This window comes from Mytilus galloprovincialis, chromosome 13, assembly GCF_965363235.1.
Source record: "Mytilus galloprovincialis chromosome 13, xbMytGall1.hap1.1, whole genome shotgun sequence".
NCBI classification, from domain to species: Eukaryota; Metazoa; Mollusca; class Bivalvia; order Mytilida; family Mytilidae; genus Mytilus; species Mytilus galloprovincialis.
In genome coordinates, this window is record NC_134850.1 from 59184493 (window position 1) to 59212409 (window position 27917).

At 33.5% G+C, this 27917-nt stretch overlaps 2 protein-coding genes and 1 long non-coding RNA gene across 3 annotated transcripts in view; 2 read left to right on the forward strand and 1 right to left on the reverse strand.

The window, feature by feature from the left end:
* Window positions 1-7915, forward strand: part of LOC143057779 (sulfotransferase 1B1-like) — a 73784-nt gene extending 65869 nt beyond the window's left edge. The window contains exons 4-6 of the mRNA XM_076231173.1: window positions 3913-4016; window positions 5793-5955; window positions 7650-7915. Coding sequence (XP_076087288.1) covers window positions 3913-4016; window positions 5793-5955; window positions 7650-7759 — 377 coding nt within the window. The 3' untranslated portion in view covers window positions 7760-7915. The remainder of the gene's footprint in view (window positions 1-3912; window positions 4017-5792; window positions 5956-7649) is intronic.
* LOC143057596 (uncharacterized) overlaps window positions 1-27917 on the reverse strand; it is a 174247-nt gene that overhangs the window by 94714 nt on the left and 51616 nt on the right. The window lies entirely within an intron of this gene.
* On the forward strand, window positions 10531-25459 carry LOC143056736 (sulfotransferase 1B1-like). The gene is made up of 6 exons (XM_076229890.1): window positions 10531-10887; window positions 19090-19259; window positions 19694-20014; window positions 20418-20521; window positions 23899-24067; window positions 25313-25459. Exons 1-6 carry the CDS (start codon window positions 10871-10873, stop codon window positions 25420-25422), a joined length of 891 nt encoding a protein of 296 aa, XP_076086005.1. The 5' UTR covers window positions 10531-10870; the 3' UTR covers window positions 25423-25459.

The window sequence follows — 27917 nt, forward strand, 5'->3', positions numbered from 1 at the left end:
TCTCAAAGATTGTGCACTTATTAAAAAATAGTATTTGTTGAATTTAAACATAATGATGATCATGCAATACTTTAATTTGTAGGTCAACAACTTTCAAAGTAAACAGGAAGTCCGAGGGGCTACATGAGATCGGGGAGAGAAAATATCTTTTCCATTTTTTTCTCTAAAACTCTGTTTTGAGAATCTTCCTTTAATTCAGGAGCACCTCAATTTATGAGCTAATTATCCACTAAAATAAACACTTAAAATGTGACATTTAGTATATGATAAGTAGTCTTTCATTAAAACTAAATTTTGTGTACCAACATAATCATTGTAATAGTTACAAAAAAAATACAAATGTTGCATTTTGTAGTTTAAACCTATTTATTCATGAAATTTATTTTACAAATATTTGAAAATGTAGGATTTGGAAACAAGCTTCACACAGTTTACATCAATCATATTGTTATTTTTATTAGTACCTGTATCCCTGTGATGAGAGATATAACTGGGAACTTTATCAATGGAAATTTAAAACTGAATAGAGTTTTCAGTCCTAACTTTCTTAAGAAAAAAATAAAAAATTTTAAGAGTACTATCCCAAAAAATGGAAAATGGCCCTAGCCTACAGTTCAGTCGTACACTATTAAGATTTAAAAAATAATTGTAGTTGTTGTCAAATGACAGAATTCAACTAGTTGAATTTTAGATAATTAACTATCAACTTTAATTGAATGTTTAGATTTAGAAGATGCAGAACTCTTCCATTGGTCTAAATTGAATCCTAAACTAAAGAAACGAAATTACATTAAACAACAATTGATTCCAATAGTGTCAACCTTCCACATGTTCTAGCTGTTCTTTTTTTCATTCTTTATATGAAGACTATCAAAAGATAGCCACCCCCACCCCAAAAAAAATTAAATAGAAACAAGGGCCGTCTTTCCCCTCAGAGCTATTCAGCTCTTTGATTATTAAAATATGAATAAGTTCGTCAGTTTTCTGGTTTGAACTGTTTTACATTTTTCATTTCGGGCTATAAATAGCTGACTATGCGATATAGGCTTTGCTCTTTGTTGGAGACTGTACTGTGACCAATAGATAATATTTTCTGTGGCATTTGGTCTCGTGTGAAGAGTTGTCTCATTGGCAATCATACCTCATCTTCTTTTTAGCTCACCTGGCCCGAAGGGGTCAAGATCTATCTGCCCTGAAATTTTCAGATGAATCGGACAACCCGTTGTTGGGTTGCTGCCCCTAAATTGGTAATTTTAAGGAAATTTTACTGTTTTTGGTTATTATCTTGAAAAATTTTAATAAATAAAGATAAACTGTAAACAGCAATAATGTTCAGCAAAGTAAGATTTACAAATAAGTCAACATGATCGAAATGGTCAGTTGACCCCTTTAGGAGTTATTGCCCTTTACAGTTAATTTTATCTAAAATTAATCCAAACTTGGCCTCAATCATCAATGGGGTGTCTAGTATAAAAAATGTGTGGAGTGACCCTGCCAACCAACCAAGATGGCCGCCATGGCTAAAAATAGAACATAGGGATAAAATGTAGATTTTTGCTTATAACTCTAAAACCAAAGCATTTAGAGCAAATCTGACAAGGGGTAAAATAATCTATTGGGTCAAGATCTATCTGCCTTGGAATTTTCAGACAAATCGGACAACCCGTTGTTGGGTTGCTGCCCCTGAATAAGTAATTTTAAGGAAATTTTGCAAATTTTGCTTATCATCTTGAATATTATTATGGATAGAGACACACTGTAAACAGCAATAATGTTCAGCAAAGTAAGATCTACAAATAAGTAAACATGACCAAAATTGGCAGTTGACCCATTAAGGAGTAATTGCCCTTTATAGTCAATTTTTAACCATTTTTTCTAAAATTTTAGTATTCTTTTAAAAAATCTTCTCCTCTGAAACTAGTTAACCAAATTTAACCAAACTTGCCCACAATCATCACTTGGGTATTTTGTTTTAAAAATGTGTGGCGTGACCCTGCCAACCAACCAAGATGGCCGCCTTGGATAAAAATAGTACATAGGGGCGAAATGTAGATTTTGGCTTATGTATCTGAAACCAAAGCATTTAGAGTAAATCTGACAGGGGATAAATTGTTTATCAGGTGAAGATCTATCTGCCCTGAAATATTCAGACAAAACAGACAACCTGTTGTTTGGTTGCTGCCCCAGAATTAGTAATGTTAAGGAATTTTTTTTTCAGTTTTTGGTTATTATCTTGAATATTATAATAGATATAGATAAACTGTAAACAGCAATAATGTTCAGCACAGTAAGATCTACAAATAAGTCAACATGACCGAAATTGTCAGTTTACCCCTTAAGGAGTTATTGCCCTTTATAGTCATTTTTTAACAATTTTCATAAATTTTTGTAAATTTTTAGAATATATTTTCCACTGTAATTACTGGGCCAAGTTCATTATAGATAGAGATAATTGCAGCAAGAAGAACGTCCAGTAAAGTAAGATCTACAAACACATCATGATCACCAAAACACAATTTTGTCATGAATTTATCGGTGTCCATTGTTTAATATGCACAGAGCCTCTAGTTTATATATTATATATATACACGGACGTGCATTTACACATATAGCAAGTAGAAAATATGTATGTAACTTGCCGTCGTGTTTTACAGGTCATTTAAACAATATATTTCCGGACTAGAAATAAGTTTGTAGAGACAAAAACTAAAGTTTAAATTTATTATTATAAATCCCTGAAAATAGGAAACAGGAAATTTTGTCACTTTAGATTGGATTGTATACGGATAATGCCAAAAACTTTGTTGTCAACAATGATTAGAATTAAAATGTCGAATAGCTATCATGTATAAATTATTCAAAAGCCTGAAGAGAAGCAGGAAAAATGTGTTTCGGGGCCTTTTATAAAAGATTATGCAGTATAGGCTTTGTTCATTATTGAAGTTCGTACGGTGACCTATTGCTGTTAATTTCTGTGTCATTTGGTCTATTGTAAGAATTTTCTCGTAGACAATCATACCATATCTTCTTTTATATTGATACAAAATAAGTTGAGTTATTTGAATTCTTCAAGTTAAGCTACTACGCAGATTAAAGCTACAATGTAGTATATTTAGAAACACGGATAGATGGGGACATGATATCTACGCTGAATTTAAGGAAATAGGAACTGTATTAAGTAGGACCTAATGTTTTTATATCAAAACAAAAGCAATGATAAAAATAGTATAACTTATTTTATTACAGCGTTAAATTGATCAATTTTAACAATTACATTGAAATTGAATAATTTGAATTGATATCGAGCGATATTCAATTTTCACTCGATATGAAACCTATAAATCATGAACTGTTTGACGAACAACAATGTGCATGCATTTTAAACCCAACATATTAAATAGAGGGGGCTTTTTAAAATACAATTCCAAATTAACGGAAAATTAACTGGCATATAAACGGATCCGTTTTTTTAACGGATGATCTGTGAAAAAAAAATCCAAGACATCTTAAATTTTCTATAAGTTTCTGTAAGTTTTTCGAATGCATTCAGTAGAATACAAGGAAGATTTCATCAACATTGCTGGTTAACCCATCTATTATAATTATATTCAAAAATGTTCAATCCTGCAACTTGACTGAAACAAATGGAGTATTTACATTGATTTTCATTTTATGAAATGTTTAAACGGACAAATGCAATGGTCACTCAGGCAAAGTTGCCTTTAGATGAATTTGGCTATTTGTTTTTAGATATTTTTGACGTATAGATCTTCAACGGTTTCAGTACTTATACATCTTCGGATTTCAAATGTTGCTTTGAGCGTTCCTGATGAAGGTAAATCCAGAAAAGCGCTTCGGATGCAAGAATTATCATTTAAGTGTTTTTTTTTTAATTTTTTATATACATTTCAGACACCCTGTATAAAGGATGGTTCAACTATACAAAGGAATTCCTTGAAGCTGTTGATAAAAATCCTACAAACATTATTCATCTATTGTATGAAGACATATTGAAGGTAACATTCTTGTACATTGTACAATGGACATGTATCTTTCGCTTTTATCCAATGAAAAAAACGACCTTAAAATTCAAATATAAAGTGCTTCTTTCGCTTTGTGAATAAAGTTTAACCAATGCTCAAAATCTAATAAAATTTGTTTGCGCATGATGCGTACAATGTATATTCGTAATTCGTTTTACTTCCAAGTCTTGCATGTCTGAATCCTTTTTCTTGTCTTTACTCAGTTGTTTTATGTTGATATTTTCTTGTTTGATCCTTTGAATTTCCAAGGGCTGGTAAAATTTCGAGGGATAAACGTTTCTAAGCTCATTGTTACTAATTTCGTTGAAAGGTAAAACTGACACAAAATGTTTTCTCTCTTTAAAGCAATGAAGTCGTTGTATGTCTCTCCACTTGGTAGAACTCGATTTAAGTTCTCAATTCCGTCGTTTGCGTATAGTAAATATGTCTTTTTTCGGAGTGTAATCGTTTTTGAGATTGTGTCTCCTTACTCTAGCTGAACGGTTCAATGTAACTTGATTGATATAGTTTACACTGTATTCCGAAGGTATTCGGTTGTGAATTCCCTGGTAGTGTTGTTGCCATGGAATAGGCATTCAGTTGCATGCCGATTCATGTATCTTGTGTGAATGTCTTGATATCTTCGTTTGATATACTAAATCCATTGTTGCAAAGAGTAGGCGCCCGAACCTACTTTGCCACTCGCTTGTTGTATTTGCAAGAGGTTCCTTAGATCGATTCGATACTCCACCAAATTATGAAGAAAGATTTTGTATCTTTCCAGATAAATATTGCCAAATGGCTTCGAGTGGGATTCCGTCTTTGGGAACGATTCACAATGCGGGGTACTAGCTCTTTATTCACACACAAGTCGGCAGTTCAATACAGTAAACATAAACAAATTGGTAAAGTCCAAATTCATTTTAAGTCCAAATATAAAGTATAGGTGTTACAACTTAGTTAATTTAAACCAAAAACAATGTATATGAATGCGATGGAAAATCCGAACGCAGTTCATGTTGGCATATCCAAACGGAGTCCTTGTATATAAATTTATCTTTCTTTAAATACCAAATAGCGTTGCTAACAACAAATTTTGAAATGGTCATTTTGTCAACAGAAATTAGATAACAGACTGATTACGTTTATCAAAGAGAATTACGATAGGTGATCAATCTATCGGTGAATTAAATTATGTGTATTTGATATGACCGAATAAAGTTGCATAACGAACTTGTAAAATATTTACATTAGCTTAGATTTTAAAAGGTTATTGACAAATAGAAATTTATAATCTTACATGTTTCAGATGTAAACAAATATTTCGGACATGTGAATTCATAGCGAATTTTTAGATCATTAATAATATTGAATAAATTAAATATGCCAGCTGCATACGAAATGTGCACAAAAGAAGTCAATACAATTAGACAGTTTGAAATATAAATTTAGTACCAAAGTAATGTGTGACATAATGACCACTGCAGAATAATGAATTTATTTAATATGTTCCATTAGCTTAAAAGACCACATGAGGCTCACCGGGTGTGGGATTTTCACATAGCATTGAAGACCCATTGGTAGCCTTCGGCTGTTGTCAGCTCTTTGGTCGGGTTGTTGTCATTTCGACATATTTCCCATTTCCATTCTGAATTTCATATGTATTTTGTAGTAATGCAATGTGTCTGTCATGATTTATCTTTAATACATTCATAATTTACTCTCACATGATATTTTTTATAGTGTGTCGTCCTTTATTCTCTCTTTTAGAACCCAACTAAAGAATTAACACGACTAGCTGATTTTTTAGAAATACCTAAAAACGAAAATTTAGTGGCTGGTGTAGTGGACAAGTGCTCGTTTAACAAATTAAAGGAAAATAAGGTTATGCCTTTTAGAGTGAAGGGTAAACCGTCATCACTTTTTAGAAAAGGTAAGTAATCATCAATATTAATATAAAAAAGAAGATGGTTGATTGGACCTGGTTTTATAGCTAGCTAAACCTTTCACTTGTATGACAGTCGTTTAAAGTTCCATTATATTGACAGTCGCATCAAATTCATTGAATAGATAAGTACTGGTAACCACTTTAATGGAATACATAATACAAACATAACATTTTATTGTGTCAAAAATTCATGCAGCATCTGATAATAAGTAAACAATAACTTTCAAAAACTGACGCACGCGTGCGTCTGATATTATACGTCGTTGGTTTGCTTTTTTTTTTTTGAAACATTAATGAATCTTGAAAGTATTATTGTATAAGGAACATATACAGTCCGCCAAAAGTTAAGCACCACCTATTTTTATTGCACCGATTTTTTTTCCAATTTAAAAAATCAATTATATTATTCCTCGAATAAAAGAAAACATTAATGTAGCAATTTTGCTAACATATACCACAAAGAAACCACAAATATAATTTTGGTCACTTATGAAGGTTCTATGCATTTATCTTTTGCTGTCATAGAAATAGTGTAAATTCACACGAATCAGAAACGGAATTTAAGTTTCACTGTGATTTTATTTTTGTACAACAATTTACCACCTAATATCATTAAAATTTTCTACACATATTCTTTGGTATGTTAGGCAAATTTAATGTCAATATTTGAGTCAATAGCATGTGTAACTGTCTCTCTTCTGATATAGTTTCATAACACGACGGCTCACCCTTGGAACAAGCCTTCAAATCTTTAGTTCAGGATATCTCTTCCATTTTTCAACAAATTGCCACTTTCTCTTAAATCGACAACATTTTTTGGAGGCGGATTTCTGCGATTGATATTTCTGCCAGTGGCATCCCAGACATGTTCGATAGGGTTTATGTATGGGGAATTGGAAGGCCGATAGATAGAATACATGGCCTTTTGCTCTTTGGACTCGGTTACAATCCTTGCCCTGTGTGGTCTAGCGTTGTCGTCCATGTACAAGGGTCTTGGACATGTTGATGCAAGTGGGGGTATCAAAAAAGTGACTACAATGGTTATAGGCACCAAATTCATTTATTACTGTCCGTTTTTGTTACCCTGCAGAATATGCAAACACAGCTTACAACGGTATAAGAAGCAACCCCGTACTGTAACACCACCATCATTATGCAAATGTTATTTTGGTCATAGGTCGTTTTATTTCCCCGCGAAATTCGTATTATGGCATCTACTGATCGTAACAGAAACTGACTCTCATCTGACGAATGAATATTTTGCCAACATCTCGTGTTCAAGAATCGATAGTCATTATCCCATTGGAAGTTGACTGTACAGTGCCTGCCTGTTAAAGCTTAGGGCAGGTCTCATGACAACACGACTTGCTCTTCGGTTGATTCTATGAAGTCGACGGACCAATGTTCGAACTCTAGCACGACCACCTGGACAAACAGTGTAGTTGTAAATGCGCAGATGCCCTTAAATAAAAAGTTGCTTGACTGGTTTATCGGAATTCAATCTTTTTGGTCTTAATATATTTTCTTAGTGTATGTTAAATGCAATTCATAACACCAAACATAAATATTATATTCGCAATAGTTAAAAAAATATTGCCGGTTATATTTCGGTGGTGCTTAACTTTTGGCGGAATGTATATATTTGTTTTGCTTGTCTAAATTTTTCTTTTTATGTCCAGGACAAATTGGTGACTGGAAGAACTGGTTTACTGTTACTCAAAATGAACAGTTTGATGCCATATACAGAAATGAAATGAAAGATGTCAACATCAGCTTTAGCTATGAATAAACCAGAAAGAGCAATGGTCATGCATACATAGTTACGTCCTAAATAAATCTTTCTCATGTTCTGTATGTTATAATACACTGATGTTTTATTTGAAAAAAAAAAAAAAAATAGATAGATCAAAATTGGAAATTTACAATAAAAAATATCTGAACAGTTTTTTATAGCGCTATTTTCATTAGAGGTTAAACGGATTTTATTTTAACAGGGTTATCCAACGTTATCCTTGTTATTGGTACTGGCGTTTACAGCCGGCGTGTTTGAGGATGAGTCCAGATGTTTCCATCCGTTCATTTATCAACTTTTCAATTAATGATTTACAAGTATTAGAATGTGGTTTTTGATACTAAATCAAGGTCAAGTTGAATATTAATGACGATTTGCCCACTTGATTGGTTGTGCATTGGTATTTTAAGTCATTGCCGTTCAAAAAAAGTTGTTGATCTTCCAACCAATATTGCTTCTAATGACACAGTGGTGTTCATGTCTGATTTTGACAGATTTCACCTTTTGCTTGTCAGGAGTTATGACCCTTATAAAGCTTGAACTTTAATATCAGATGTTCTGTTTTAGAATAATAATAGTTGTACTGCGCACCTTATCGAAACAGAATTATACAAACTTTTCATCAGGCAAAAAGAAATTATATAAGCATATAATATTTTTATTTTACTCTCGGATACATATAAATAAAAGTTTTCCTTGCAACTATTAATATATTTCTTTTGAGACTATTGTAATGTTTTCACTACCATTTTCTAAATTTTGGTTAATTGAATATAAAATTGTTAACATGAGATCCTCAATGTTTAGCCTAGAAATAGAAAGTCATGTCGGGATCCAGTTATGGACTCGAATTTTGAATAAAAATAGAACCGTATATCTGATAAACACGCCTTCATTGTAATCTTATGCCTTTGAACGATACCACAATGGCAACAACCCTTGCCTCTCGAGTCATAGGAAGAGCCGTGCAGGTAGGCGGCATTACACTTGGTTCTTTAAAACATAACCTTTGCTTCGGTTGTGATATGTGACAATTTGTCCACCTAGTTATACATTTCAATACCTCCGGTCTTACTTAATTATTAATTATATTCAATTAAACGACCAAATGAGATATCACATTTACCGTTATTACGTGATATAATTTTTTCTTTACATTACGGAACTTTTACTATCCCAGGCATAGATTACCTTAGCCATATTTGGCACAACATTTTGGAATTTTGGGTCCACAATGCTCTTCAACTTTGTACTTATTTGGCTTTATTACTATTTTGATCTTATCGTCACTGATGAATCTTATGTAGACGAAACGCGCGTCTGGCATATTATAGTATAATCCTGGTACCTTTGATAACTATTTACGACTTGTCAATTTTGACATAGTCATACTGTCTCGCATATGAGAGAAGTCAGTATTTATCCTCTACCAATGTGAAAGCTCATAAATGTCCAGCCTATAAAGTTATTATTTGTATTCGCGACGGTCGTCACTTTTTTATGTCATTTTGGTTTTTCCGAGACATTTTACTCCCAAACATAGTCACAGTCTTATATTATTCAAATTTTAAGAATTTGAATTTTTTTTTTACAAAAATGTATTGTAGTATTTTCACAAGTGTTAAATTGATGTCCTAAACTGCCGTAAAAATATACATATGGTAATCATAGACTTATTCCGTCTGGCAGTTACACTTCTGCGGAAGTGGGGCGTCAGTTTGGATGTGCAGAATATAAATACGCAGCCACATTCGGTCGGAAGTGACAGTCACGTTTAATCAGAAGTCTCGTGTATGTCGAATGCCAGGGTCTTTGTACGCTGACGAACCCAATCAATAACCTTCTAAGGGTTCGAAGATGGCCTATTGCATGGCAAAACTTTTATTGTCTCCAACAATTTTAGGCCTTAAATCCCAGTATCGACGGAAATTCGGTCAAATGACTTTTTTCGTCGGAAATTTGTAACAATCACTTGTAATCCTTCGGAACTGTTGGTATATTTTAGTGTATCTCTGCATGAAATACGTTCCAGCATTAGTGATTCAATTATCAAAGATTTTGAAAATATATATTCCGAGGAAACTTTTTATGTTGTCGTTACTTATATACATCATAAATACTCCTGATCCGAAAAAAATCGTTTATCAATACTTGGTATTAATATGTTTCATTATCACCTGTTTTATATTTCCTTTGCAGTTATAGTTTCATTTTGTAGATGTTTACATTTTGTAGATGCTAACATTTTGAAGGTTTAGTTCGTTACTTTGATCATGAGATACATGAAGACTTAGACATTAGTGGCAGGTACTCTACAGGTTTTTATGGTTCATACTTTTTTTTTATCTTGGACAGTCATCATCAGCTATCAGTGTTGTGTAAAGGTGTAACAGATAAATAGCAAATTTATTCATTTCCAGTCACCAACCCCTCCCTATCCCGGTCAAAATTAAACAAAACCATAATCCCCCACCACCTCCTACCACTAAAATGAAATGACCGTCCCTTACTTTTTGAACTGCTCCTATTAAATATGACGGTAAGGAAAATCACATCGTTGTACTTTTCGTCGGGTAGGATCCCTAATTGACCTTGAGATGATGAACTCAGTTGAGTAATTAAAAAAGATATTAGTCCGCCATACAATTGTGGACGCTGTGATTTTAAAAATGGACATAAATGAACAATAAGAACTGTTTCATAGAGCTGATGTGATGAGAAAAGAAATATGTAAATTTGACCTGAAATAAATTATTAGAAAGGACATTTTCTTATTGAATTTATGATCAGAATTTTGGGATTATTTCATAAGGAGAGTGACATTTTTCACCATCTTCCGGCGTCCAGCAATTTGCGAAAAAAAGTAATCTCACTTGCCACCCCGAAAATTTAACCAGACATGTATAAATGTACCAGCTTCGATATGAGCCATCATACATGTTAGAGTAAACGTTATGGACTGAGCAACGGAGGAAAACGTTACCATTACCGCCTACAGAGAATTAATTGTAAATGTTGACCCGGTCATTGAATACTGATAACTATATTTGTACACTTGGGTTATGACCTTGTTTACGTTATGGAAAAGTCCACTCGTAACTTGAATGCATGATGGACCCAAAATCGTAAGTTTATTTTTCTACATAACATATTTATTGTTTTTTCAGTCGTGACCATGGTGAAAGCCTTTATTGGCTTAACATGCCTTACTTTGTTTTAGATCGATTGTATTTTAGTCATTTCAATATAATTTGTAGGAAAATATTGTCACGTTTTATGAGTGACATACTTTACACAAGACTATTATGTGCCTTACACACATTTATAATAATGCTTTGAATATTGACGATGCAAACGTACACCAAATGAAATATCCCATTTTATGTTATTACGCGATATATATTTTTTTATTTATATTAAGGAACTTTTACGACTTGTCAATTTTGACCTAGTCATACTGTTTCGCATATGAGAGAAGTCAGTATAAAATGTATCCTCTGACAATGTGAAAGCTCATAAATGTCCAGCCTATTACTATTAAGTTATTATTTGTATTCGCGACGGTCGTCACTTTTTTGTTATGCCATTTTGGTTTTTCGAGACATTCTACTCACAAACACACAATCTAATACTATTTAAACTTTAAGAATTTGTATTTCGTTTTATAAAAAATGTATTGAAGTATTTTTACACGTGTTAAGGCGAAGTGTACGTAATTGCACGCCTCTAGCGGATTACGGGATTAAAAACGTTCGTCGTTAGTTACGCAAGTTATCTCCCTTACTCCAAGAAAGGACACACGGAAGAGAAACTACTTTCTGCGGTCTATAATGAATCCAACAAGCACTCCTATGCTGTCTTAAACCTCATAGAAATTATCTAAATAACTCCAATTAGAAATCACAGCATTCTGTACGTTGTTCTGTGTGCAGCCTGCCTTAAAAACACTGTTTTTTTTTGTTTTAGACGCGTAGGAGAAGGCGTTTCGTGTTTATGATATCAACAGAAAGAAAAAACGCCTCACAACAAAATTATAAACAAATAAACAAATAAACATGTAACAATGTTTCTTCTATTGATATCAAATTAATAAAAATGAAACCTGAATTGACCCAACAATATCGTTTTAAAAAGCCGTAGTCTTGAACGAAAAACACAGTACTCAACGTAAAGTTTTATAATAGGTTACAAATAATTAATGAAAGACGTGTGAATTTAATTATTTAATTAAAAAGACGTTGAAATCATCGTATTTTGTGCAATTGAAAATTTTTAAGGACATGATTTATATTCATATAAGAAATCAGACGATACCAAGAGAATAATTTGACCACTAGTGCAACACTTACAGGTCGGAAGAACAAAGACAGAAAACAAACAAAAAATAAACAAATTATGCCCCAAAAATTATTCAGTAACTTAAAAATTGTCTCACTCTAACATTTATATTAAAATAAGTAAAAATTATGTCATTCAACTCCCAGTTTTCAACCTTACATGTGCAGAAAATAAACAGGTGTCTTCTATTCCGTCCGCAATTTATGGGAAAACTAAATCTAAATTTAGAACCATATTGAAATTGAAAGTACACATGTAAGATAAAATATATATAACATGTTCTTTCACAAATTCCAATTTCGAAGAGATATATAGCGAAATCAGTTTTCTTTTATTGTGCCTGTGTGTATCATTCAAAATTAGAAAATGTAATTTTGAAGTATCAAGTCTCAATTCAAGATTATGAATGAATAGAATATAGAATTACGTGGGGGGGGGGGGGGGGTAGGACCTTAATCGGAACTCCGGGATCGGGTGTTTTTAAGCTCGGGATTTCGGGATTGACCCTTTCGGGATCCGGGAATTCTTTTTCCGAATTTCGTGTAGTCGGGATTTTATTTTTTTTTTAAATTCGGGACCTCGGGATGTCGTGTTTTTAAGCCCGGGATTTCGGGATCTGGATCCCCCGTCCCTCCTCCCTCTATTATGGTTAAAGAAAAGAGGTCAGGGAAGTTTTGTGATACTTGTAACTGCAATTTAATATTTAGTGGAATGAGAGGTGAAATGTGTTCAGACTATTACATTTCGATTTTTTTTTAATTTAACCCAAGTTTACTGCAAGAGGTGTTTAACAAACTCGATGATTATCTATGAGGATCTCGCACTCGGTCAGCTCTAGGTTTTCACCTAGTTCATGATCATACAAGAATTGAGAAGCCTGTGGTTTACAAGTCTCATAATATGAGACTTTGGAGTTCATATAATTTACATTCAACGTTTTTTATCGATTATTTCAAGGCTTTTTGACTATCAATGTTACCCCCCCCCCCCCCAAAATTGATTGTATAAAATGAATGGATTACCCTATTTCAAACTAAAGTCCTATAAACTGACTGGTATTCGAATTTGTTAAAAGAAAAAAAAATGGTATCTCTCATATTGATTCAATACCGTAATGCCGAAAAACAATTGTTTCCGCGAATTCCGAACAGCTAGAAATATATTCCCGAGTTTCAATTGAAGTAACTCGAATAATTCAAGCCCTTTCTATGTCCGATTTTCTCCCACACGAAAAATGTAGCATTCGTTCATTAGTTGAATAATACGACTGAATTATTCGGGTTACAATTTGTGTAAATCCCGAATGCACATAAAAGTAAAGGTCCAGCCCGACTTTCGGGAAAGGACTGTTGTAGATTTCAGATTTATTTCCAGAAATAAAAATTATACAAAAATGTTTCACGCAAATATTCGTGTAAAAATATAAAACGGTTACTAGCCGGTCTGGATTGTGATAAAAAGAAGCGCATGCAATGCATAAAATATATAATGTCGTGGCTCAGGGAGGTGTTGAATTATAGGGATGCTTATGCGGCACAAAGATAAGATTAATTTACCCAAATGTACTAAGAATTACCACACAACTTAAATTTACTTAAATATTGATTTGTTATCCTGTGCCAGACAGATGGCTGATATTCTGAGAAGAGACCTTGATGAAATGAAGTTTTATGGGAACAAAGACTTTCAAAACACGTCGCAGTGTTTAGATTTTAACAAAGGCACCAAGGTCGAAAATAGTTCTAGTTCATAATGAAGAAAAAGTCAACCGTTTTCTAGCTTGGTGATATCCGCACGCACCCGAATATAAAAGACAAATACAATACAGTAGTACACAAAAAGTAACTCAAAGAACTAAAGACCGAGCAACACGAACTCAAACAAAACGGTATATATTTCATACAAGTATAGATTTATATGAAGCGTCGTAACTGTTGCGGCGACGTCAATAACGTTGTCGTTGTGTTTTGTTGTTTTTTTTACACTCAAGATTCAACTTTAACAGGGTATAGCTTGAAAAGTAGCACGGTTGCTAAGGACTTTCTTTGCACAAATCGATTCCTCAGACATTTTAGAATCGTCTCATAAATTTAAAAAAAAATCGATTGTCTAATATAATAGAAAATCTTGGAAATGTAACAATTCCTGCCGAATTTCACGATTTTCCCTATATATCCTTTGTAATTTTGGTGTATGATGCTGTTAGCTTCAACAGCTCGTATCTCAAACACGAAAACGGTTACCCCCTTTTTTTATTTTACTTTCCGATTTATTATTACAAGCAGAATCTACATGTAAAATTTAAAAAAAAATCCATTGTGTAGTTTAATTACGTACACTTCGCCTTAAATTAATGTCGTAAACTGCAGTTACCGTAATAATAGACATCTGGTTATCATGGACTTATACCGTCTGGCAGTTACCGTAATTATAGACATGGTTATCATGGACTTATACCGTCTGACAGTTACCGTAATTATAGACACATAGTTATCATGGACTTATACCGTCTGGCAGTTACCGTAATTACAGACATATGGTAATCATGGACTTATACCGTCTGGCAGATACTATTTTGATTAAGTGGGATATAAATACGCAGCCACATCCGGTCGAAACAGACAGTCATGTTTAATCCGAAGCCTCGGATATGTAAAATTCCAGAATCTTTGTACGCCACGAACCCCTTCAATAACTTTCTGAGGAGTTCGATGATGGCCTGTTGCATGGTAAAATTTTTATTATCTCCAACAATTTCAGGTCTTGAATCCAAGTTTTGACGAAAAATTCTGTCAAATTACTTTTTTCGTAGGAAATTTGTAAGTATCACATGTCATTCTTCGGAATTTTTGGTATATGTTAGCGTAACTAAAGCGAAGCCTGTGCATGAAATACGTTCCTGGGTTACTGATTCTCAATTTGTCATATTGGGATGTCTGTAACATCATTTACAGACATCAAGTTAACCAATACGATTCCAAAGTATCCATGATTTCGAATATGTATATTCAGAGGAAACTTTTTATGTTGTCGTATACATCAAAAATATTCCTGATCCGAAAAAAATCGTTTACCAATACCTGATACCGCATGTGTTTCATTACAACCTGTTTCATTTTGTATATGTTTACATTTTGTAGATGTTTACATTTTTTAGATTTTTTTTAATTAAAGGCAGTATTCGTCACTTAGATCATGAGATACATGAATACTTTGGCATCTGCGGCATGTACTGTACAGGTTTTTATGGCTCAAACATTTTCTTGGTTTTTCCTGGACATCAATAGCTATCAGTGTTATGTAAATTAAAAAAGATAATGTATTTTCAGTTATCACTAGCCAGTATATTCATTTTAACCCCACCCAACCCAAACCCCCGTAAAGTATAACAAAACCGCCCATACCCAATCCCCCACCATATTTAACCAGGAAAATCAAATGGCTGTCCCCTACATTATAACCTGCTCCTATTAAGTATCACGTCACTGCAGTGAATTCGCATTGTTTTATTTTTAGCAATTTCATAAGATGCCTATATTTGTACACTTGATAACATACTTGGGCTATGACCTTGTTTATATAATGAAAAAGTTCACTTATAACTTGAATGTATGATATCCCCAAAACCGTAAGTTTATTTATCATTATAACGTATCGCCTTAACTTATTTCCCATATGTGAATAGATGTTAATAAAACAAACGATATATTCATTTTGCCCATAACCCAGACTAGGTCGCAAATGGTTAAACATGGGAACTAGGCTCTCAATTTCTTTTCCGCTTGTGCCTAGAGGCTAGGTCCCATGTGTTTAAACATGGAATCTAGGCCCTCAATTCCTTTTTCGCCTGTTTCTACAGGCTAGGATCCATTAGTTTAAACATGGATTCTAAGCCCTAAATTCCTTTTCCGCTTGTTTTTGCATCTTCCTAGAGGCTAGGTCCCATTTGTTTAAACATGGGAACAAGCTAAGACTCTCAATTCCTTTTTCGCTTGTCCCTAGAGGCTAGGTCCCATGTGTTTAAACATAGAATATAGGCTCTCAATTCCTTTTTCGCTTGTTTTTGCATGTTTCTAGATGATATGTCCCATGTGCTTACACATGGGGACAAGGCTCTCAATTCCTGTTTCGCTTGAACCGAGCGGCTAGGTCCCATGTGATTAAACATGGAATCTAGCCTCTCAATTTTGTTTTTGTATGTTCTTTGTGGCTCGGTCCAAAGTGTTTGATATCCGTGGAAAGACAATTTGCTTTTGTTCTGATTATTATTAGGTCTTTCCAATTTTCCGTGGAAAGAAATTTTGATTTTGTTCTGATTATCTTTTTTTTTTTTTACCAAATTGCTCATCATATTTTCAGAATATGAAAACAGATTTTGATCGAATGGTACCGGATACTCCATATGAGGGTTATTTCTCCTTATGCATTTGATATAAATGATACGTATTTGATACTAATAAATCATAAGTGATAGAGACATAGGGTCTTTTAATTTGAGGTCCTTAGTCCAAAAAAAAACAGAAAATTATGTAAAGGTTATGTTCTAAATTTTGAATTTGGCTTATTATCACTTTTTTTCAAAAACAGTATCAGATATTGACAAAATAGTTTTACTAAATTGTTAGTTGCGACATGTCATAACACATACATTTAAGTTTGAAGGGAACAATGACATAAAAATGGCAGTTCTTCCAATTTTCCGTGGAAAGAAATTTTGATTTTGTTCTGATTATCTTTTTTTTTTCTGCCTAATTTGTTTCTTTCGCTGTTTTTTATTTCAACAGAAGAAGCTTAAATGTCGAACAGTTCATACGCCGTTGAAAATGACACTGCTTAAGCGAACACTTGTCTTTGTAAGAGTTATCTCCCCTAAAACTGTTTTTCTTGTGTCCACTACTCCTTCGCAACCGTTACAGAAACAGACAAATTTATTTTACCAAATTGCTCATCATATTTTCAGAATATGAAAACAGATTTTGATCGAATGGTACCGGATACTCCATATGAGGGTTATTTCTCCTTATGCATTTGATATAAGTGATACGTATTTGATACTAATAAATCATAAGTGATAGAGACATAGGGTCTTTTAATTTGAGGTCCTTGGTCCAAAAAAAAAAAGAAAATTAGGTCAAGGTTATGTTCTAAATTTTGAATTTATTATCACTTTTTTTCAAAAACACATCAGATATTGACAAAATAGTTTTACTAAATTGTTAGTTGCGACATGTCATAACACATATATACATTTAAGTTTAAAGGGAACAATGACATAAAAATGGCAGTTCTTCCCCCTTTTATATGTAAAATTAGACGTAAGGTGATACAAATAATTAACCATATATAATAGAGACATAAGGTCTGTTGATTTGAGGTCCTTGGTTTATGAGCTTGAAATCAAGGTTATAGGTAATTTAGATGTTCTAAATTTTGACATTTGCTTTAACTTTATATGTTTACAAGTTAAAGCCAAAGGACATAAAACCATATGACTTTTGCATTAGCTTGCAAACCATATGACCTTGAAAAAGTCAAACGGATATGAACTTGTGTATACCGGAAGTAGCTATTGTTGGTACTTATTTATGTCAAAGTTTCATAGAACCATCTGTTTTTAGAATCAGTTTCAAGTAAACTATCAGATTAAACCAGAAAATGATTTTTTTTAAACCGGAAGTAACATACTATCTGCCTTATATCAAACAACAGTTTATAGAAACCAAATATTTTTGGAATCAGTAACTGGAAATGAAATGTTAAACTGGATTTTGTTATTTTAACTCCAAAAAGAACGTTTTGGGTGAAATTAATGCCTCTGAACAATTGTTTTTTAATTATATTTTTTTTTCTTCCGCCTAATTTTCTTTCTTGCGCAGTATTGTTATTTCGCAAGATGTGGCTTCGATATTTGGTATATGATATCAAACAGTTTATACGCTTAAAGGAACACTTTACCTTGTAAAAGTCATCTCCCCAAACGCTGTTTTACTTGTGTCCCCTACTCCTCCGCAACCGTAAAAGAAACAGAAACATTTATTTTACCAAATTGGTCGTTATATTTTCAGGATTGGGATGATCATTTGGATCGAAGTTATCATGAGACTCCATATGAGAGTTATTGCCGCTTATGGATTTGAAATAGGCGATATGCATTTATAGCTGATACATCATAAGTGAAAGAGACCTATAGTCTTTGGATTTGAGGTCCTTGATCCAAAACAATTAAAGAAAATTAGGTCAAATTCAAGGTCAAGGTCACGTTCTAAATTTTAATTTGGCTTATTTTCACTTCTTTTTAAACAATTTAAAAGATTTCGACAACATATTTTTATCAAATTGTTAGTTGCGACATGTCGTGACACATAAGTTTTGGCTGAAAGGGTACGTTGACATTAAACGGGAGTTTAAACCCCTCGTATATATAAAATTAAGTGTATGGTGATATAACTCATTAACCATATATAATAAAGACCTAAGTACTTCTGATTAAAGGTCCTTGGTTTATGACCTTCAAATTGATTTCAAGGTCATAGTTAAATTTGACCTTTCCTCTTAATTCATAAAATCATAATTCATTCTATACACCATAAAGCATAGAAATTGTGAATAAGGTTGAAACCAATATTACTTTAAAAAAGTCAACCGGAAATGACCTTGTGTAAATCGGGAGTAGCTATTTTTAGTACCTGTTAATTATCAAATGATATCAGAAATGATTTTTTTCAGACCGTAATTATCTCCCTTATTTCAAACAAAAGTGTAAAGGAACTATCTTGTTTAGATATTAGAAAAGACATGTTAAACTGGATTTTAATATAATTATATCAAATATATCTTTTTGGTTGGGCTAACCTTCAATTGTTCTCTGAACAATTGGTTTTAATTGTAATTGCATTTGTGTCAAATTGTCTTTTGTCATTTAACTTGTATATTTAATGGCTGTTATTTAAATTCAATCTTTTAATGAAATAATTGCATTTCCTTTGAAGCTTGTCAGTTGAAGATCCAAGAGCTACTTACCCCTTTATACCATACAAAGATTGGGTTTTCATGCCAACACCAGCAATAAGGACAAAGGGACCAGAGAAACACTTTCAAGATATTAAAGATTATGAAACCAGAGATAGTGACATCATCCTTTGCTCGTCCCAAAAATCTGGCATGTTTATTAATATAGTTTTTTTTATGTGGTTCATAAATATAAATAATGAATGAATTAATGAATATGTATTTGCAAAAGCAAACATGACATTCTATGGCACTACATATTATATACACAATGTGACAAAAGACTGATTACAAAGAACACTACAATGATGTTATAACTAACCAATAATGTCCGATCTAGCCGTCGATGCATTTTTCCAATAGTTACAGAGCTTAATTGTAAGCGATTAAGAAGTAGCGTTCAACAATCGAGATAATTAAAAAGATTTGGCCATGAACAATATTAACGTGGCAAAAATATTTCTGATTGTTCTACTTGTTGGACATACCAAAACAAAATCAATTCGTTCTTAACACATTGCATGCTGCCACTTACACATAAACGTATTAACAAAAATGCAAAACTTTAAGTTTTCTATTTATTAGGAACGCATTGGATACATGAAATTATGTCTATGCTCATGAAGCAAACAACGGAGTATAACTCACTTGGACCGTGGTGGGAGTTGAATTTAGAGTATCTTCGACAACCGGAAGAGGTGAAAAAAATTACTGGTCCCCGTATATTCAGTACACATCTACCATTTAGTTTCTTACCACAGACACATGTAGACAATGGTTACAAGATTGTTTATCTCAACAGGAACCTGAAGGATAGATATGTATCACTTTACAATTTCTTGCAAGGAAAACTTGGGGTTCCTAAATGGACTTGGGCAGAATTCTTTGACGACTTTATTTTGGAAGGTACTAGCAATATTTATTCTGGAAGGCACTAGCAAAATATTTAGGTCACCGTATGTCCTTCAGCAATGAGCAAAGTCCAATTGATATCTTTATATCAAGTTTTAATTTCAATTATATAACAAGTGCTATATAAATATATTCTGTCAGTACAAGTATTTTAGAAACCAAAATTTACACTAACCACCTGCAGTCTTGAAGAATACAAATGGCAGTTGAGTCTTATCGATATACCAGGCGAGGGTAGGTGTTAAGAGCATAAAGTCCCATTTCTACGTCAGACGTTTACCTGGTCAGCTGGTAAGATAACTCACACTTGTTTTTTAAATATTTCAGGGCATCGGTGCAACGTAAATACCATTTAGATATTAATAGAACAATGATGATAATTTATCAATTTTTTTAGATAACTTGTATACTGGATGGTTTAATTACACGAAAGAAATGATTGCAGCTACCAAGAACAAGTCGAACAAAATATTTGCTGTCATGTACGAAGATCTTCTCAGTGTAAATATGTGCATGTAAATTAATTAGAATCATAACGAGCTGAGCATACCATCTGTAATACGTATAGCTCACTTGATTTCAAATTTTACGGCATTTTTGTTCTATAAAATAACAATCTTATATTACAAGTAATTGACAAAGATCATTCGTTTTTTTTTCCTTATTTGCCTAAATTTCTATACTTATTCTTATTTGCATAAAAAAATCCCTAGATTACCTCTATGAAACATTTATCACAGAACGTTAAATGACTAGCGATCAGCGGCTTTGTTTCCAGGGTAAATGTTAATAATTGTCTTAAGCTTCTGGTGCCAATGTTTGGGTCATTCACTGCCTTCTGTCATTAGGGTATCATGGATCATTCACTGCCTTCTGTCCCACGAGTATAGATCATTCACCAACTACGGTCACATTTTATTGTCAATCACTGCAGAATTGCTTTCTGTCACCTAGATATGGGTCAATCACTGCCTTCTGGCATCAGGGTATGGGTCATTTGCCTCTGTCGGTTACCGTTGTTTCGTCAATCGCTGCCTTCTGCCACCAAGGTGTGGGTCATTCATCACCTTTATTCATCACGGTATAGGTCAATCACGGCATTCTGTCACCAGGTAATAGTTCCATCAGCGTCTTCTGTCATCAGAGTAAAGGTCAATCACTGCCTTCTGTCATCAAGGTATGGGTCAATCACTGCCTTCTATCATACGGGTATAGATAATTCGCCACTGTCGGTCACCATGATTTCGTCTGCCTTTCGACATCAGAGTAAAGGTCAACTACTGCCTTCTGTCATCAAGGTATTGGTCAATCACTGCCTTCTATCACACGGGTATAGACCATTCGCCACTATCGGGCACCATGGTTTCGTCTGCCATTTGTCATCAGAGTAAAGGTCAATTACTGCCTTCTGTCATCAAGGTATGGGTCAATCACTGCCTTCTATCACACGAGTATAGATCATTTGCCACTATCGGTCATCATGCTTTCGTCAATCACTGTCTTTTGTCATAAAAAAATATGTCAAGCACTTGCTTCTGTCACCTATGTATTGGTCATTTACTACCTTCTGTCATCTTGTCATAGATCATTTACTGTCTCTCGTATCCAGGTTAAAGCGAAATTGGCGTTTCTATCATCAGGGTTAATTTCAATCTGCCTTCTGTCACAAGAGTATAGATCATTACCACAATTGGTTCCAAATGATTCGTCAATAATTGCCTTTTGCCACCAGGGTATTGGTCAATCAGTGCCCTTTACCGTCGGAGTATAGGCCAATTACTGCCTTTTGTCACCATAGCATTGGTCAATCACTGCCTTTTGTCACCAGTATATTAGCCTATTACTGCCTTTTGTCACTAAGGTATTGGCCAATTACTGCCTTTTGTCCCCAGGGTATTGGCCAATTACTGCCTTTTGTCACCAGATGATATTTCTTAATTACTGCCTTTTGTCACCAGGGTATTGGTCAATAACTGCCTTTTGTCACCAGGGTATAGGTCAATTACTGCCTTTTGTCACCAGGGTATTGACTAATTACTGCCTTTTGTCACCAGGGTATTGGCCAATTACTGCCTTTTGTCACCAGGGTATTGGCAAAGTACTGCCTGTTGTCACCAGGGTATTGGTCAATTACTGCCTTTTGTCACCAGAGGATATTTGCCAATCACTTCCTTTTGTCAATAGGGTATTGGTCAATCAGTGCCTTTTGTCACTAGGATAATTGTCAATCAGTGCCTTTTGTCACCAGAGGATATTGGCTAATCACTGCCTCTTGTCACCAGAGGATATTGGTCAATCACTGCCCTTTGTCACCAGAGGATATTGGTCAATCAGTGCCTTTTGTCACCAGGATATTGGACAATCACTGTCTTTTGTCACCAGAGGATATTGGCCAATCACTGCCTTTTGTCACCAGGGTATTGGTCAATCAGTGCCTTTTGTCACAAGGATATTGGTCAATCACTTCCTTTTGTCACCAGGGTATTGGTCAATCGGTGCCTTTTGTCACTAGGATATTGGTCAATTAGTGCCTTTTGTCACTAGGATATTGGTCAATCACTTCCTTTTGTCACTACGATATTGGTCAATCACTGCATTTTGTCGCAGAGGTATTGGTCAATCACTGACTCTTGTCAACAGGGTATGGTCAAACAGTGCCTTTTGTCACTAGGATATTGGTCAATCAGTGCCTTTTGTCATTAAGATATTGGTCAATTAGTGCCTTTTGTCACTAGGGTATTGGTCAATCATTTCATTTTGTCACTACGATATTGGTCAATCACTGCATTTTGTCACAAGGATATTGGTCAATCACTGCCTCTTGTCACCAGGGTATTGGTCAATCGGTGCCTTTTGTCACAAGGATATTGGCCAATCAGTGCCTTTTGTCACTAGGATATTGGTCAATCAGTGCCTTTTGTCACTTGGATATTGGTCAATCAGTGCCTTTTGTCACTAGGATATTGGTCAATCAGTGCCTTTTGTCACCAGGGTATTGGTCAATCACTGCCTCTTGTCACCAGGGTATTGGTCAATCAGTGCCTTTTGTCACTAGGATATTGGTCAATCACTGCCTTTTGTCACCAGGGTATTGGTCAATCACTCAAGTCTGTCACATGTATTTAGGCGAATTCCCGTCATCAGGGTCAATCGATGACATGTGATTCCAGGGTATAGGTAAATCAATGACTTTAGTCAACTGTATTTAGGCGAATTTCGTCTTTAGGGTTAAAGTTAGACATTGCCCTGTAACCAGAATATAAATAAGTCAATGACTTCTCTAATCAGGGTTTAAGGTCAATCAATTACATCTGTCATCATGTAATGTGTATGTCTATGAGGGTGAAGTTCAATCAATAACTTTTGTTATCATAACAATGAATAGTTAAATTCTTCTGTCGATATTGTATTGGTCAAAACAGTGACTACTGTTACCAAGTTAAGGTCAAACAATGAATTATGTCAAAAGAATATAAACCAAACAGTGACTTTTATCAACAGAATACAGATCAATCAATTACTTCTGTCAGCAAGTTATAATATATCAATAAATGATTCGATCACCAATGTATAGGTCAGATAGTTACTGCTCTCCTCAGGTAATAGGTAACACGAGATAGCAAATGAGTGCCATGCAATTTGACTGATTTTTTTATTGTCGGGCAGGCGTTAAGACTTCACTGAATATTAATATAAACACAAAAAGATTGCTTTAAACCAATCAAATGTTTCGGCAAGAAAGATTTCATTTTTCCTCTTCCTTTTTATTAAATTTTTGTGCCAGTGGGTAAATGACAAACATATGTCACAATCGATGAAAAGATGTAACCAACAGCACAATCACAACTTTTTTTTTTGTATATCAATATATTTTCCAGGATCCAAAGAAACATATTACTGACCTAGCCAATTTTTTAGATGTCCCATACACTGACGAATTTATAAATGACATCGTAATAAAATGTAGTTTCAAAAACCTGAAGGACCATAAATTAGATGTATGTTCTATTATTGATACAGATAAGAAATCAACGCTGTTCAGGAAAGGTTTGTTTAATTTGACAATTAATTTGATAATTTCAGAAATACATAGAAACAGATCTGAGCAATTGTTATGAGTTTAACCTTGAAATAGCAAAATTAAACTATAGAGATAAACATATTATATTGGCACCTACTACTTATCTAGTGTTGAAGGGCATTTGTTGACAATCTCTTAAAAAGTTGTGTTTTATCTATTTTATTTGAATATCTCTACTTTTGCGTGTTGGCATTAGGTTGCTTTTTCATTATATCCCACCCTATCTTCTTTCATTTTCAAGAAATAATTTTCTGTAATTTCATAATAATCACTGGGATACTAATTTTTGTTCATGTTGTTGGTACAGGTGAACCACAAGTTCAAATATTCAACGAATTATAAATTGTCCTTAGTTTTGAATGCATACTATATCAAAACCACGAAATCAAATGTCATAAAAAATGAAAGTTTTTCTCAATCCACGAAAACAGGTATCACGAAAAAAAATAAATCTACAGTATGTGATTTCGTACGAATGATTTAAACACATATAGAACAACCACTGATGCTCAATTATATATTATTTTGATACAATAAATGCGTGATTGTAGGGTTGCTTTCAATATTTTTTAATGATTCCAAAACATAGGATATTAATATCGGCCTATATGAATTCGTGTTGCTAAAGCGATGAGAAGTGTGGAAGGTTTGCTCAAGCTTTACCAGTTATTTTTGTTTCAGTATCAAATGATATATGATGCCAGGAGACATATATTAAAGCTCACGATCATTTGATGATTATTTAATGCTAATGGTTAATATTTTTTTTAAATGCACGACTGTACAAAAGCTAGGGAAACGATAGTGTTAAAATTAATGTAAAAAACCTTTAAAGAGCCATTATATGTCAAATTCATGATCACAGTTTTTACTCAAATTCTCATATTTGATATACAACATACTAAAACGTATATCCAAATTACATAAAGTAAAAAATAAATAATCAACAATGCATGGACTCGATAATATGTATCAACATGTCGTGTGTATGTCTGTCTATACATCATCTAACTAACCATCGAAATGACCTCCGAAGACTGCAGACCGTCATATAACCCGATAGAAACATTGATTACAATATAAATAGATAGCAATCACGTGCAATTGGATGATTTGTCTAGTTGTAGTTCGGTTACATAGGAATTTATCATTTGTTTATTTAAATTTGTTACACAACGTGTGTATGATTATGTTTAATATACTACATGTAGGTATAATTGGTGATTGGAAGAATTGGTTTACTGTAGCACAGAACGAACAAATGGAAGCCATTTACAACAAAGAAATGAAAGATGTAGACGTGAAATTTATATATGAATAGCTTAATAAATATTGTATCAGACTACAAAGCAATTCAGATGGCGCTTCAGCTACAATATATATATATATATAAATAATAAACATGTATTATAGAATTAAAAACTGTATTCTGTCTCCTCATTATGATACAACACCCTCATGGGTAGTCAAGGTCGTTAAAAGAAACTCGCCAGTACAAAAATATCGTGTCTAGTAAAAAATGTATACATACAAATAGATTACCATGTCCAACGAGCAAGGGTGTCACTTGCGGAGCAGAAACTGGTGATTCCTCTTAACATTTTTTGACATTAATCTTTTTGTGGGATTTGTTAATCTTAAAGTGTTTTTATGTAATTATTTTGTAACTGGTATTTGTCTTTTTTCCCTTTATATTAAGGTCATTTTGCAATGTAGATGAGTATATACTGGATAACAATACTATTTATCAGTTGACAGAAAACATTTTTGATAATTATAAAACTGATTGCATCATTGGAGTACAAGGCTTGATTATTATGGTCAAAGAAATAAGTTGAGAACATATGAATTGTTTAAATGTTCATACTCTACTTGGTGTCGCAGTGCATATACTTAATTTATGTATGGAGTAAATACGTTCTCATCTGAAATTAAAAATTCTCATTCACGGTCATCTGCCATAGTTTATACTCAAATATGCCGAAGTATTGCTCGTAAGACCAACGCCGATATGAAAATACGAGATAAATAAAGGGTAAAATGTTTTTCTTTTTATTGAACTCTTTAAAATCCCGAATCTGGCATATTAAACAGCTGGTATATATGCTGAACTCAACTTTAATCAATTAACTTGCATTTCTCCGGACTGTGAGTCTGCATACGAACCTGATGTACATGTATGCAAACCTTGAAATTTTTCTAATACATTGCATCGCTCAGGTCTGTATGCCTGCATACGAATCTGGTGTATGCAGAACAGCCAATATTGAATCAAATGTTGTATTTCGCAGGTCAGTATTCCTGCATACGCACCTGGGTGTTTGCAGAATCTTCAATGTAATGCATACGAATCAGGTTGCATACAGACATGGTGTTGTCAAAACTCTTTACTTCAGTAGTTGTGTTTAACACCGATTTCGAGTTTGTTTATTTTAAACTACAAGTCGAGTGTTGTATTCTTTGACTTTTTATCAATTAGCAATACAAAGTATAAAAAGACTATTTTGTTGCTATTATTTTAAGTGTACTGGTTAAAGTAACTCACGTAATTCAAGGCCCACATTGTGCTATCCGTCTGTAATTCCACCCGCCTTAGATCACAAGGTCCCTGACGTCATTTAAAATTTTGTCAACAACTTGTTGCAAATAATGATCGCCTCATTTTTCCGTGATTTTAATTTGCAAAAAACAAAACAGATTACTTGCATGTGAATAAAGCGATCATAGTCGTGGAACTTAAGAATCGGTTTTCATTTCAGATTAACAACAGTAAACGATTTACCGGATTGCTTTGTAAATCAAGGCTTTTCTGTTTACATGTGTTTTCTCAAGAGATTTGTCCACTTCAATCAATTTTATTGTAGATCTTGGGTGGCGAAATTTACCTATCTATTATCTTTTATTCTTTTTGTTGTTAACTATTTTTGTTAACTATTTGCTGTTTTAAAAGTTACTTTCTTTGAGTTATTTCCCATTATATCTGAGTTATCTCCCTTCGTGTGGCAAAGTTTGAAAAAGAATTCTGTTTTTTTTTTTGTAAAATACAGCCGTTAAAACTTAACATGCCTTAATTTGTTTTAGATCGATTGTATTTTAGTCATTTCAATATAATTTGTACTAAAATATTGTCACGTTTTATGAGTGACATACTTTACACAAAAATATTATGTACCTAACACACTTATAATAATGCTTGAATATTGGCGATGCAAACACACACCAAATGAAATATCGCATTTATTGTTATTACGTGATACATATTTTTAAAAATTTATATTAAGGATCTATTACTTTTGGACGTGTCAACTTTGACCTAGTCATAATGTTTCGCTTATGAGATAAGTCAGTATAAAATTTATCCTCTGACAATGTGAAAGCTTATAAATGTCTTTCCTATTACTAGTAAGTTATTATTTATATTCGCGACGGTCGTCATGTTTTTTATGCCATTTTGTTTTTACCGAGACATTCTACTCACAAATACACAATCTAAAATTATTTAAACTTTAAGAATTTGCATTTTGTTTTACAAAAAACTTATTGAAGTATTTTTACACGTGTTAAATTAATGTCCTAAACTGCAGTAACCGTAATAATAGACATATGGTTATCATGGACTTATACCGTCTGGCAGTTACCGTAATTATAGACACATAGTTATCATGGACTTATACCGTCTGGCAGTTACCGTAATTATAGACACATAGTTATCATGGACTTATACCGTCTGGCAGTTACCGTAATTACAGACATATGGTTATGATGGACTTATACCGTCTGGCAGTTACCGTAATTATAGACATATGGTTATCATGG